Here is a 14,164-nt window from a genome sequence, read left to right as displayed (position 1 = left end):
CGGTGGCTCTTTGCAGAAAAATAATAAAACTTAACAAATTGCTATTTGATTTCTGTAGCACTTGCTCCTTCCAAACCTGGCTGGATTCTCTGCTTGTCAGGGAATCCTGATCCTCTTGCTACTGAAATCAAATGGGCCAGATTCTGTTCTCATTACCAACATGCAACTCCACTCAATTTGCCTGGCACATGCAAGAGCAGATTATGTCCCCAAAGGAGCTCTCCCTTTAACTTCAGTGGGGAGCTGCAGATTCTAACAATTTATATCTATTTTCTTTTATTGCAGAAAAAATTCCATTGTCCTTTCTAAACAGTGTATTTGTCTTGACTGATCCCAACTTACTTATGAGATTGTCATGAAAACCCTAATAGTTAATTGTGTTGGGGTTTTTTGGTAAGGTTTTGGCTGCTGTTGCTTTTTTAACATTTTACTAAATAAGCAGGGTTCTGTGTGAATAATTATAGCAAAGATTTTAAAACAGCTATTCCACAATGATCCAGCTGAGCTATTATTTCCATGTAAGCTGGTTTTCTAAGGTTTAAATACGTGTAGAATACATAGTAAAGCACCAGTTATAAACAACCTTAAGCCCTAGCTTCTGAGAATGGATATCTCGATTGGCAATAAGATTGATGAACATCTAAGTTCTATGAACTGCAGGTGAATTTACGTGCAAGCATGAAATTACTACTTCAGGGGGTCTCTGGGGGTGTTTATGTATGAGCAGAACTAGAACATAGTGATTGTCATAAAATTTACTGCTCATGGTATCTTTTCATTCAATTGTTTTGAACTTTCTCGCTCTACATTTCAGTTTCTGACAATATTTTGATTTATTGTAAGAATTAATAACTGTTAATTTACCAAATAAAAATGAATCCTTCCAAGCCAAGTTATGGGCCAGCTTTTCAAACACGCCTCTACAATGGCACCCATAAGTGTTCCATATGCATGAGTTTGTGCATGCAAGAGCTGTATTTGTACAAACTCCTGCACCCATGTGTGCACGTGCAGTGCATGTCAACAGCTCTACATGTAAAAGATGCAAGCATAGCTTTTTCAGGCCTCTTTGCAAACTTGGCCAGGGAAGATCTAGCCAGAAATGTTGTAAAGTGATTTTGTTTCTTTTTAAAGGTAATGAAGACCAGCCAGAAAAGCCTCACTTTGACTCTCGTAGTCTGATATTTGAATTAGACCCATGCAATGGGAACGGGAAAGTTTGCCTTGTTTATAAGCACACCAAACCAGGTAAAGACTGAAAAGAGTACAGTTACCCAGTCATGATAAATGGCTGTGTTTGGATAGTGCTTACTCTTCTGAACTTATGTGCCATTTTGGGTGAACCCTTGGAGCCAGGATTTCCCCCTTGGTATTGAACAGACGAGTCCACATTGTAACCTCCATGCTTTTTCTACCTGCCTAAAATATTTGCATACAGAGAGGGGAAAGGCACTGGGCTAGCTCCCTGATCCTGCAAACATTTACACACGTGAGTAGCCCCAAAAGGTTCAGTAGGGTCACTCCTAGCTGTAAAGTTACTCATGCGTGGATGTGATGGTAGACTTAGCATTCCTTAGAGACAGAAAGGAGAGACACAGAGAACTTGAAGCCACTGAATGGGATTCAGACCCTGTGCTTTGATGCAGTGTCTCCCAATGCTAATTAGAAACTATCTTGGCAATGGGCCTATCAGCAGACCTTAGCAAAGGACACACCACAGAGCGAGAGAGATGTGAGCTGAGCTGGTAAAGAGCTGTCTGCGGATGCATCTACACTGCACCCTTCTTTCAGAGGCATGTAGGGTACACCCCCGCGTGGCCCCCCTCACATGCGTATAAATAGCAGTGGAGCCAGTGAGGCAGGCTCAGATGAATAGAATGCAGACACACCTGCAGGGCATGGGTGTTATTCGAATACATACCCTACATGTTCTCCACTCACCCAAGCCGAGCCTCCCAGCCGCTCTGCTATTTTCAGCAGAGTAGTGTCCCACTGCTTCCCTGCTGCTGAAGCCTTTCCCCTCTGGGCGGAGCGGGGAGGCTCTGGGCAGGGGGAAGGCAGCCTTTCCCCCCTGCCTAACCCTTTTCCTCACTGCAGTGAAAGGCTCCAGCAGCAGGGAGCTACTGATGCTTTTCCCCATAGTCTCCTCCCAACCAGAGCCTTTCACTGTAATGTGTAGCTGCATACCGCAGTGTGGACACAGCCTGCTTTTCACAGTAGCTTTTACCTACACGTACATTACATGCTGCCATCAGTGGTGTGTAGTATAGATGGAGCCTGTCACAGACACCTGGAAGAGTTGCAAACACCAGCCAGACTTCCAAGCTATAGGACAAAGACAATATCCTGCAGCCCGGGTGCAGGTGATGGTCTCCTCGGGGGAATGGTGAAGTACATGGCTCTCTGAGAGATTTTTAGCAGTAGTTATCTGCGGTGTGTCTATTTAACCTTAGTTTCTCTCTGTCACTCACACATTCACTCACCCCTCTATTAATATACCAGTTCCTAATAAAAACACCCTAAGTTGTCAAGTGGTGACTAGTTGGAAGTTTCCCAGATGGGCCCAAGAGAGAAACCTCTCCTCTGATTTCTAGGAGGCAGACATGAAAGTAGTAATGATCCAGCTTGAGCACTGCCTGGGAGTGAGGAACAGGAGTCATCCCCTAACCCAGCAACGTGGGGAAGTGGACGCAGGCAAGGACCCAAAGGTTCTAGGCAGATTTACACTAATGAGACTGCTAAGTAAGCAATCTGGAATCACGGTGCTAATGTGATCCTGTGTCATTTAGATTTTACACTGTTTGGAGGCTGTTGCTTCTAGAAAAGTGTGATTGCTCTGAAGAGGAAGAAAATCCTCTGCAAAGCAGGATTCTGTTGGCAATACAAACCCCACTGAATGGTCCCTTTGAAACTCAGCCTATGCTCAGCAATCCTGGTGAGGACAACTCCATTTAGTCTCATTCATCAGCATTTTCCCCTGGGGGGGGCAGCAGATAAAGATGTGCAATAATGGTGCTTTGAGCTTGTGCCTTTCATCCAAGGAACTCCATGTACACTACTCACGTTGTGTCTCAAACCCTGGCCAATAATTATTATTATACCCATGCTGCAGATAGGGAAACAGGCACAGGGACTAGTTGATGAGCATACACTGAATCAGTAGCAGAGCTGGGAATGGAACCTAGAAATCAATTTTTGGGTCCCAAGCTATAACCACTAGACCATGCTGCCTCTACATGATACGTTGGTTCTAGGTCCTACCCCTTTGGAAAAGCCATCCTTTACAACATCAGAAGTAACACAACACCACTGCATGTCTCCAGCTGACCTCAGTTGGGAACTCTGCAGAAAAGGACCTGGGGATTACAGTGGAGGAGAAGCTGGATATGAGTCAACAATGTGCCCTTGTTGCCAAGAAGGCTAACAGCATATTGGGCTGCATTAGTAGGAGCATTGCTTGCAGATCGAGGAAGGTGATTATTCCCCTCTGGAGTATTGCATCCAGTTTTGGGCCCCCCACTACAGAAGGATGTGGACAAATTGGAGAGAGTCCAGCGGGGGGCAATGAAAATGATTAGGGGGCTGGAGCACATGACTTATGAGAAGAGGCTGAGGGAACTGGGCTTATTTAGTCTGCAGAAGAGAGGAATGACGGGAGATTTGATAGCAGCCTTCAACTACCTGAAGGGCAGTTCCAAAGAGGATGGAGCTCGGCTGTTCTCAGTGGTGGTAGATGACAGAACAAGAAGCAATAGTCTCAAGTTGCAGTGGGGGAGGTGTAGGTTGGATATTAGGAAACACTTTTTCACTAGGAGGGTGGTGAAGCACTGGAATGGGTTACCTTGGGAGATGGTGGAATCTCCTTCCTTAGAGGTTTTTAAGGCCCAGCTTGACAAAGCCCTGGCTGGGATGATTTAGTTGGTGTTGGTTTTGCTTTGGGGTTGGACTAGATGACTCCTGAGGTCTCTTCTAACCATAATCTTCTATGATTCTTCTCATCCTTCAACTTCAAAACTATGCTGCCCTTTTTGCACATGTTCCTTTGTTTCATTTCCAGTTGTCACCCCAGACACTGAGATATGGTTTCTGGACAGAGCTCTGTACTGGCATTTCCTCACCGACACCTTCACTGCCTACTACCGACTGCTGATCACCCACCTGGGTCTCCCGCAATGGCAGTATGCCTTTACGAGCTACGGTGTCAGCCCTCAGGCTAAGGTAGGCGAGCAGGAGCTTTACTTTTGTCCCTGCCTGCAGGTATATGGGATCTTGGGGAGCAATTACCACACAGGTGGGGTGCAAAATAAACTTTATTAAGAAAATGCAAAAACAGGGAAAATTTAATAGTGAGGGGTATGGGGTTTGTTAAGGTAGGCAATTGGGGAGGGAGTTCTTTTAGTATAGTATAGGGGGTTTCAATAGTGGGGTACAATCCAGTGGGGTACAATACAGTTGGTAACCAACTAACACTGAAGTATAAATGTAACAGGTAGCTAACAATTTCTAGGTAAAGGGTGTGTCACAGCAGCATATAACCAACTAACAGTTATGGGTAAAATGTGTTAAATAACCAACAACTCTAGGTAAAAATGTGTCACAGTGGTGTAAATATAAAATGTGAGGTGTGTGAGAGAGAAAAAGGGTAACCAATGGGGTTTTATGCTAGACTTCAGTAATACAATTGAGGTTTGGCAGCAGTAGGAGTGGGGTGAACACGTGGGGGAAGGGATTAAAAGAGAGAGAGAGAGAGAGAGAGAAAGGCAGTGGTAGAGGAATGAGGTTAGGGGATGGGGGAAGAGGAGCACGTGGTGGAGCAGAAACCAAAGATAGAGGCGCTACAGAGGGAGATTTAAACTCAGGGAGACACAGAGAGCAGACAGGCTGCAAGTTTAAACAGCAGAGAGACTGCAATGAGTGACTGGGGAGCTCGGGGGGGGGGGGGGATTGGGGCAGTGGGAAGACAAATTCAAATAGTAAAAACCTTATCTATCCCCTAACTTAATCAAACTTATATTAAATGACAAGCAGCTACAGAATACAACCAGGCAATGATTTTCTAAACTTATCTTAACCAACAATTAGGCAACACAACAAATATCACAGAAACTTACAAGCTCTACAATCTTAACAAACTATGACTTATTAAATTAAAAAAAACAAGACCTATGGTGCACCTTATGCTATGGGGAGGTTACAGAGGGCAGAGTGGTATGTATCCAGGACCCAGCTCCCAAGGAAGCCAAGGGATGGTGGCTACAGCGGTGGATACAGCTGAAAGCAGAGAGCCCCAAGGCAAAGCCCACAGGAGCAGAGCTTAGCAGTGGCAAAGAGCCCTGTAGTTTAAGAGAGGTTTTAAGACACAGACCAAGGTTTAGCTTGAGTCTGTGTGCTGGGGAAACAGAGCCAGCAGCTAAAATAATAAAATAAAAGTATAGAAAGTTTTACAGAGGGATTCTTACCAGTCCCCAAGGCAGCAGCAAAGGCAGAAGCAGCAGCAACATCAGAAGAGGCAAGGAGGGTTCGGTACAGTCTCAATAATCAGGAGATCTCTCAGGTAGCAATTCGTTCTTCGTGGGGGGGTTTTCAAAAACGGGGGTACGCTCAAAAATAAAACGAGAGCAGAGAAAGGACCCCCCAGAACCCCTGGCTGATCAGACCAGGCAGCAATGCAGGAACCTTTCTGAGGTGTGTTTCAAAAATGTCTGGTTTTAAAGGCAAACTTGGGCAGTTTCCCACCAGTAATCCTGATAGGCTCCCTCTGTCACAGGGGAGGGGGCACAGGGGAAAAACTGAAGGTAAGCCCAGAGACATGCCTGGACATAGTCCTGTGCAATAGGTGACTCAAGAGCACATGAGACTATGACTCATGCCCAGGATCTTAAAACCACAATAGGCCTTGCAGCTCTGGACATTGCCTACCCTACACCAAGCCCAGGTTCAACGAGGTGATAACAGGACTAACCCTTTGAAAAGGGCAGTGGTCCCACTTAGCATGCAGCACAAGTGGCCATCCCTTTGAGAAGGGCAATGGCTCTTGTTAAACAACTTAAGGGGCCCTCCCTTTGAGAAGGGCAGTGGCCCTGGTAAACAATTTAACAGCCAGGGAAGGGCGGCCACAGGAGAACAGAAAACAAAATGGAGTCTGGGGAAACAAAATGGAATAGGGGAATAGCTGTAACGGACAACTTTGAATTGCCGCTGCGGGCGGCGGGGGCAGTCCATGTGCCCTTGGGGCAACAGGTGCGTTTCCGCAGCGGCGGCAATTCGGCAGCAGCTTCTATGTTTAGCTGAAGCCACCCCGGACAGCTAAATGTAGAAGCTGCCACTGAATTGCCCTCACCGCGGAAACACGCCTGCCGCGCTAACAGCACACGGACTGCCCCAGCCATCCGCGGCAGCATTTCGGCGTGCTGTTTGGGGGCAAAACCACAGGGACTGCCGCCCCTTGCAGAATGCCACCCCAAGCACCACCTGAGCAGAGCTAACCGTACATGAGTGGGGAATGTGCCGCACCTTGCATTAGGCTGTAGCAAAGCATCCCCCTTGTCCTCTGCCACCCCAAGAAATGTTGCCTGAGAGGGGAGTGAGAGTCCCAATATCTCCCAGGGCTACTCACTCCTGGGGTGGTGCTGGTTACACATTGCTCCTTGCTCGGGGCTGCAAGTAAAGGCACAATCTGATTCTAGCCTGTACTTCTCACTGCTGCTCCCTGCTAGGTAGCTGCATTTATAGCCTCCTGCCTTTCCTCAGAGTTTCTGACTGGGCCTTCAGTCCCAACCTGGCTCATTACTCCACCCTCTGCGCCTGTGGGAGAGAACAACGCTTAACACTGTGTGCGCTGACCCATGCTGTCTCTATTCATGCTGGCAGGGCCTTTGCTCCCTGCCACACGTAGCTGTTCTGTGGCTTCTTGTTTTATCACAGAATTTGCAGACATGCTATCAGCAAAATGACATTCCCTGATTCTAGGCACGTGAAACTGTCCTTTGAAGCCAAGAGCAAGTTTCAGCCTAGTGAGGACTGCAGGATCATGGCCCTCTGCATTTCAGTTTTCCTCCACATCATGCTATACTCTAAATAAAACCTACCTGATTGATTGAGGCTGTACCATTGTACTCTAGCAATAGCTTTTCCCAGCCCAGGATTGCATATATTCACTAGCCCTTGTGTGAAATGATCCCCATGCATTCCCTAACCATTCCCTAACCAATCAATTGCCTCTTCTTTTCGATTATGTCTTGCTGACTTGTTAACCTTTCACCACTGTAATCAGGTAGTCTTCATTAACGCTATCTTTTGGAAAGGCCTCGTGGGAGCAGATATTGGAGACCTTCCCCTTAGTTCTACCACCCATTTAGTGTGTGCATTGACCCTCTGTTTATCTTGTTCAGTATTATGCTGTGCACTGGACTGAGGATGGTTTGAGGCAGGGTTTTCCTATTAACTCCTGCAGTCCTTTCCCTGGCTTCAGGAGCCAGCTGACTGTAGTAGAAAAAGCAACAGAAGACAGGAACATAAATTGCAGAGTGAAACTTCCTGGTGGCAACTAGATAATGCTGACGGTGATCCAGAGTTATCAAATCAGTCAGAAGAGAAGTGAACACAAGGTCTGAGTGAAAGTTTGCACAACTGAACCTGCACTGTTAGAAGAACATTGGAGGCTTTTTATTTCACAAGAGGACCAGCAATTCTAGCTTCGTTTTGTTTGGCAAGTTACATTCCAAGGTATTAATAATCACTTGCTACTTCTCTGAATCCAAATAAATTAAGCCTGGTTCCCCTCTCTCTGACATTGGTATAAATCAGGGGTAACTCCCTAATGTCTGCCGAGTTACACCTATGGAAAACTAGGAGAGTCAGGTTTCACGTATGGCCTTTCTTTGCACAATGGGCTGATCCAGACATCCCGGTTCCTTGGCAAAGTTATATCCCAGTCCTCATTCTGCAACTATGAGCCATCTCTACTATAAAGGGGAAGAGGCAGCCTGCGCTTGTCGGTGGCTTGCGGTGCGGTGTGAGCTGTGGATTGCAAGGCACAGAGTTGCAGCGCTACGATGGAGGCAGAGGCAGCAGGTGCAGACACACTGAGGATGACTGGGTGCGGCAGCTGCGGCATGTATATGGTCCTAGAGGGAGCACCTGAAAGGAGTTTCATCTGCATGAAGTGCCGTCTGATAGAGCTGCTGGAGGAAAAGGTAAGGGGACTGGAGATGCAAGTGGAAACTCTGGCTGAGTTTAGAAGGGGATTTGAGCAGATGATGGAACGCAGACATGATGAGGCACAGGGGACAAGCTCAGGCGAGCGGACAGAAGCAGGACCTAAGGACTCTGAGGAGGGACTGCTGGGTGAGGAAAGTGGACGGTGGAAGCATGTCACTAGGAGAACCAGACAGAGGATAAGACGGGCCAGCGATGGACAAATAGAACTCAGGAACAGGTTTGCTGAGTTGGGAAATGAAGATGGAACACAGCAGGCTGCTGAAGGAGTAACGGCAAGGAAGAAAAGGCAAGCAGCCAATCCTGCAGATGGAGGGGAGCAGTCAGTGGAGGCAACATCAAGTACGAGCCCTAGGAGGATTGTGAGGGCGAATACAAATCGAGAGGAATCACAGCCAGCTGCTGTGGGGGATAGACCAGAGAATCGCATTGTCACCAGGAAAAGGCAAGTCTACGTGATTGGAGACTCTTTACTGAGAAGAGTAGACAGGCCTGTAACTAGACCTGATCGGGAGAACAGAAGAGTGTGCTGTCTGCCGGGGGCTAAGATACAGGATGTGGACTTGAGCCTGAATACGATCTTAGCGGGAGCGGGAAAAAATCCGTTGATTATCCTTCATGTGGGAACGAACGACACGGCTAGTTACTCACTGGACTGTATCAAGGAGGACTATGTCAGACTGGGGAAGAGGCTTAAAGACATCGAGGCTCAGGTGATCTTCAGTGGGATTCTGCCGGTTCCTAGAGCAGGGCAACGAAGGAGGGACAAGATTATGGCGATCAACAGATGGCTCAGGGAGTGGTGTTATAAGGAGGGCTTTGGGATGTACGGTCACTCGGAAGCATTTACGGATAGACAACTGTTTGCTCAGGATGGACTTCATCTCAGCAAGGAGGGAAATAGAATTCTAGGATGGAGGCTCGCCGACCTCATCAAGAGGGCTTTAAACTAGAAAGTTGGGGGAGATGGTTGGGAAATGTTCGGGAGATCTCCACGCCGGAATATAACCTGGAGAGGGAAGCAAACAAAGTGAGCGGGGATACCCTTGCGGCCCCAAGATTTGATCCAAGGAGGAATAGTGGAGTAGAAACCAGAGTAACGGGTGATGCTGGTGGTAGAAAGTTTGTGCACGACGGGGGAAATAATGTCACTGACGCCAAAAGCCGAAAATTAAAAGGTTTGTACACTAATGCGAGGAGCCTAGGTAACAAGATGGAGGAACTGGAGTTACTCGTGCAGGAAGTGAAGCCGGATATTATAGGGATTACCGAAACCTGGTGGAATAGTACTCATGACTGGAGCACGGGTATTGAAGGCTATGTGCTGTTCAGGAAAGACAGGAAGAAAGGCAAAGGTGGTGGAGTAGCATTGTACATCAATGATGAAATTAAATGTAGCGAAATAAGATGCGATGGAATGGATAAGACAGAGTCCGTCTGGGCAAAAATCACGCTGGGTAAAAAAGCAACTAGAGCTTCACCTGAGATAGTGCTTGGGGTGTGCTACAGACCCCCGGGATCGGATTGGGATATGGATAGAGACCTCTTTAATGTCTTTAATGAAGTAAACACAAAGGGGAAATGTGTGATTATGGGGGACTTCAACTTCCCGGATATAGACTGGAGGACGAGTACTTGCACGAATAATAGGGGTCAGATTTTTCTGGATGTGATAGCGGATGGATTTCTTCATCAAGTAGTTGAAGCACCTACAAGAGGGGATGCCATTTTAGACTTGGTGTTGGTGAGCAGTGAGGACCTCGTAGAAGAAATGGTGGTAGGGGACAACCTTGGTTCGAGTGATCATGAGCTGATTCAGTTCAAACTAGATGGAAGGATAAACAAATGTAGATCTGCGATTAGGGTTTTTGACTTCTCGAGGGCTAATTTTGAAGAGTTAAGGAAATTAGTTAGGGAAGTGGATTGGACGGAGGAATTAGTGGATTTAAATGTGGAGGAGGCCTGGAATTACTTTAAGTCACAGCTGCGGAGACTGTCGGAAGCCTGCATCCCGAGAAAGGGGAAAAGAACCATGGGCAGGAGTTGTAGGCCAAACTGGATGAGCAAGCAACTCGGAGAGGGGATTAGACAAAAGCAGAAAGCTTACAGGGAGTGGAAGGAAGGCAGGATCAGTAAAGAAAGCTACCTTGCTGAGGTCAGAACATGTAGGAATAAAGTGAGGAAGGCTAAAAGCCACATTGAACTGGAACTTGCAAAGGGAATCAAAACCAATAGTAAAAGGTTCTACAGCCACATAAATAGGAAGAAAACAAAGAAAGAAGAAGTGGGGCCGCTATACGCTGAGGATGGAATGGAGGTTAAGGATAACCTAGGCATGGCCCAACATCTAAACAAGTACTTTGCCTCGGTTTTTAATAAGACTAGTGAGGAACCTTGCGACGATGGAGGGATGATAAACGGGAATGTGGATATGGAAGTGGATATTACTGCAACTGAGGTAGAGGCCGTACTTGAAGGGCTCGATGGGACGAAGTCGGAGGGCCCGGACAATCTCCACCCGAGGATATTAAAGGAACTGGCGCGTGAAATTGCGAGCCCGTTAGCAAGAATTTTTAGGCAATCGATAAACTCAGGGGTTGTGCCGTATGACTGGAGGATTGCTAATGTAGTTCCTATTTTTAAGAAAGGGAATAAGAGTGATCCGGGTAATTATAGGCCTGTTAGCTTGACGTCTGTAGTATGTAAGGTCTTGGAAAAAATTTTAAGGGAGAAAGTAGTTAAGGACATAGAGGTCAATGGTAATTGTGACGAATTGCAACACGGATTTACTAAAGGTAGATCGTGCCAAACCAATCTGATCTCCTTCTTTGAGAAGGTGACGGATTACTTAGATAAAGGAAATGCGGTAGATATAATTTACCTAGATTTCAGTAAGGCGTTCGACACTGTTCCACACACGGAGCTGTTAGTTAAATTGGAAAAGCTGGGAGTGAATATGAAAGTTGTAAGGTGGATAAGGAACTGGTTAAAGGGGAGACTCCAGAGGGTCGTATTGAAAGGTGAACTGTCGGGCTGGAAGGAGGTCACCAGTGGAGTCCCTCAAGGATCGGTTTTGGGACCGATCCTATTTAACCTTTTTATTACTGACCTTGGCACAAAGAGCGGGAATGTGCTAATAAAGTTTGCGGATGACACGAAGCTGGGGGGTATTGCTAACACGGAGAAGGACAGGGATACTATTCAGGAAGATCTGAACCACCTTGTAAACTGGAGTAATAGAAATAGGATGAAATACAATAGTGAAAAGTGCAAGGTCATGCATTTAGGAATTAATAATAAGAATTTTGGATATACGTTGGGGGCGCATCAGTTAGAAGTGACGGAGGAAGAGAAGGACCTTGGGGTACTGGTTGATAGCAGGATGACTATGAGTCACCAATGTGATACGGCTGTTAAAAAGCAAATGCGATTTTGGGATGCATCAGGCGGGGTATTTCCTGCAAGGATAAGGATGTGTTAGTACCGTTGTATACGGCGTTGGTGAGACCCCATCTGGAATACTGTGTGCAGTTCTGGTGTCCCATGTTCAAGAAGGATGAATTCAAACTGGAACAGGTTCAGAGACGGGCTACGAGGATGATCCGAGGAATGGAAAAACTGCCTTATGAAAGGAGACTCAAAGAGCTTGGCTTGTTTAGCCTGGCCAAAAGAAGGCTGAGGGGGGATATGCTCGCCCTATATAAATATATCAAGGGGGTTAACGTTAGGGAGGGAGAGGAATTATTTAAGTTTAGCACTAATGTAGACACGAGGACAAATGGGTATAAACTGGATATTAGGAAGTTTAGACTTGAAATTAGACAAAGGTTTCTGACCATTAGGGGAGTGAAGTTCTGGAATAGCCTTCCGAGGGAAGTAGTAGGGGCAAAAGACTTTCCTGGCTTTAAGATAAAGCTTGATAAGTATATGGAGGGGATGTTATGATAGGATCGTTAATTTGGGCAATTGATCTTGAATTACCACCAGACAGGTCTGCTCAATGGTCTGCGGGGAGATGTTGGATGCGATGGGTACTGAGTTGCTGCGGAGAATTCCTTCTTGGGTGCTGGCTGGTGACTCTTGCCCACATGCTCAGGGTTTAGCTGATCGCCATATTTGGGGTCGGGAAGGAATTTTCCTCCAGGGCGGATTGGCAGGTGCCCTGGAGGTTTTTCGCCTTCCCCTGCAGCGTGGGGCACGGGTCGCTTGCTGGTGGTGTCTCTGCAGCTTGAGGTCTTCAAACCATTTTTGAGGATTTCAATAACTCGGTCCTGGGATAGGGGTTGTTATAAAATTGGATGGGTGGGGTTCTGTGGCCTGCCTTGTGCAGGAGGTCAGACTAGATGATCAGATTGGTCCCTTCTGACCTATGAGTCTATGAGTCTATAAAGCTCTTTGCACAAAACTCTGTGAGCTGACCCAGGTTCCTGATAGCAGGAGCTTGACATATGTTTAAAATGTTCCAAAGTTGATTCTTGCGGTTTCCCTCCAAGTCTCTAATGTGTGGTTTCCCCACTCCCCCCATGTCATCCTTCCCTGTAATCTGCTTTTTTCAGCAATGGTTTAACATGTACAAGCCCATCACCATCAACACAGCTCTACTCTCGGAAGAACCTGACTCCTTTGTGAACAAACTGGACCCCAACAAGGTATTTAAAAGCAAGAACAAAACTCCGGTGATCAAAAAGAAATTGGCATCGCAGCCAGGAGGCTCTCAGAAAAGCCACGCAAGCACGACCTCCTCCAAGACCCCTTCCCTATCCGGGAACTCCCTGAGGAAACGAGAACCCCAAACCTGACTCTGGAAACCAGTTTCATTCCAGACTGTTAAAAACCCACTGTGGTGTCTCTTAGGCTTGGATCAAACCATTCCTCATGCATGAATAGACTTCCCAGTGCAAGCTGTGTTGCAACATTTGCATGAAATATAATAATTTAATTTATGGGAGATATGTCTGGAAAGCCAAAAAGCCGCAGGTCCTGGACAGATGGTGGTTAATTCCTTTCTATTCCAATGGGCAAATACTTCTGTGTGGATAAAAATGCCACTGAGCTGGGTGGAGTGTGTTACTACTGATAAAGTGCTGCAATGGACTCAAGTAAAATCAATCTCTACCATTTTCATATACATCTTATTAAATACAACATACATACACAGATATTTCCCTGTGTCCTTTTTAGAAGGAAAAAAGCATGCAGTGATCATTGCGTATAATGAGAGCAGGATCAAACCCACTGAAGTTGGTGTTGTAGTCAAGGGGAGCATTAAGGGAGCAGGACTGGGCCCCGTGATTATAGCCCAATGATATGTAAGGGCTTCATGCTGGCCACCCACAAATCCCATTGAGTGTTCAGCCTGGGATCAGGCTCTGACGTATTTGTGCAGACTGCATGTTAAACAGAAATGACCTTCTGCTAAAGACCACACCTGATGTTGTGCGCACTTGGCAAGAGCTGGCCGGGCCAGAGCAGTGCAAAGGTGCCAAGTCATCTAATATGGCGAGCAGGTGGACTAGCCAAGGATAGTGCTGTAAAACGATTATGCACATCCAGAAGCATCTAGGAAACCCTCTTACAAAGAAATCCCGTTTTTCCCAGGCCAGTGCTGCTCTCATAAGGCCCCTGGCTCCAGGTTAACAATCTGCCCTGGAACAACATGGGATTCCCTATCACCATAGCTGTCTGTGCTTGGTGCTGAGCACCTCCCCAACTCCTGCAGATCTCAGTAGGCAGGGAAGGTGCTCAGCAACTTTCAGGATCAGGCATCTCAGGACTGGGCTCTATAAAAACCTAACTGTGGGTCCCAGCCCATCAGTAGGTCTTGGAAAGGTTGCAGAGGGGTCAGGGACTCGGAGCAGAGGAGTTCTCCAGGGGATGGGTGGGTGGGTTGGAGAGCAAGCCTGCACCACACTTACCCTGGAGCAGCGTCTCCTGTCCAGAGGGCTGG

The 14,164-nt window shown here is 46.8% G+C and overlaps 1 protein-coding gene across 2 annotated transcripts in view; it reads left to right on the top strand.

The window, feature by feature from the left end:
- Positions 1-14,164, top strand: part of TPGS2 (tubulin polyglutamylase complex subunit 2) — a 62,727-nt gene that overhangs the window by 30,904 nt on the left and 17,659 nt on the right. Inside the window, exons 5-7 of one of the 2 annotated variants that reach the window (XM_050943682.1) lie at positions 1,135-1,248; positions 4,058-4,218; positions 12,774-13,374. In XM_050943682.1, coding sequence (XP_050799639.1) covers positions 1,135-1,248; positions 4,058-4,218; positions 12,774-13,016 — 518 coding nt within the window. In that variant the 3' untranslated portion in view covers positions 13,017-13,374. Of the gene's footprint in view, positions 1-1,134; positions 1,249-4,057; positions 4,219-12,773; positions 13,375-14,164 lie in introns of those variants that run through there. The other variant, XM_050943683.1, reaches the window with a different exon arrangement.

Source organism: Gopherus flavomarginatus, chromosome 3 (assembly GCF_025201925.1).
Source record: "Gopherus flavomarginatus isolate rGopFla2 chromosome 3, rGopFla2.mat.asm, whole genome shotgun sequence".
NCBI classification, from domain to species: domain Eukaryota; kingdom Metazoa; phylum Chordata; order Testudines; family Testudinidae; genus Gopherus; species Gopherus flavomarginatus.
This window is presented reverse-complemented; position numbering and strand designations above follow the sequence as displayed.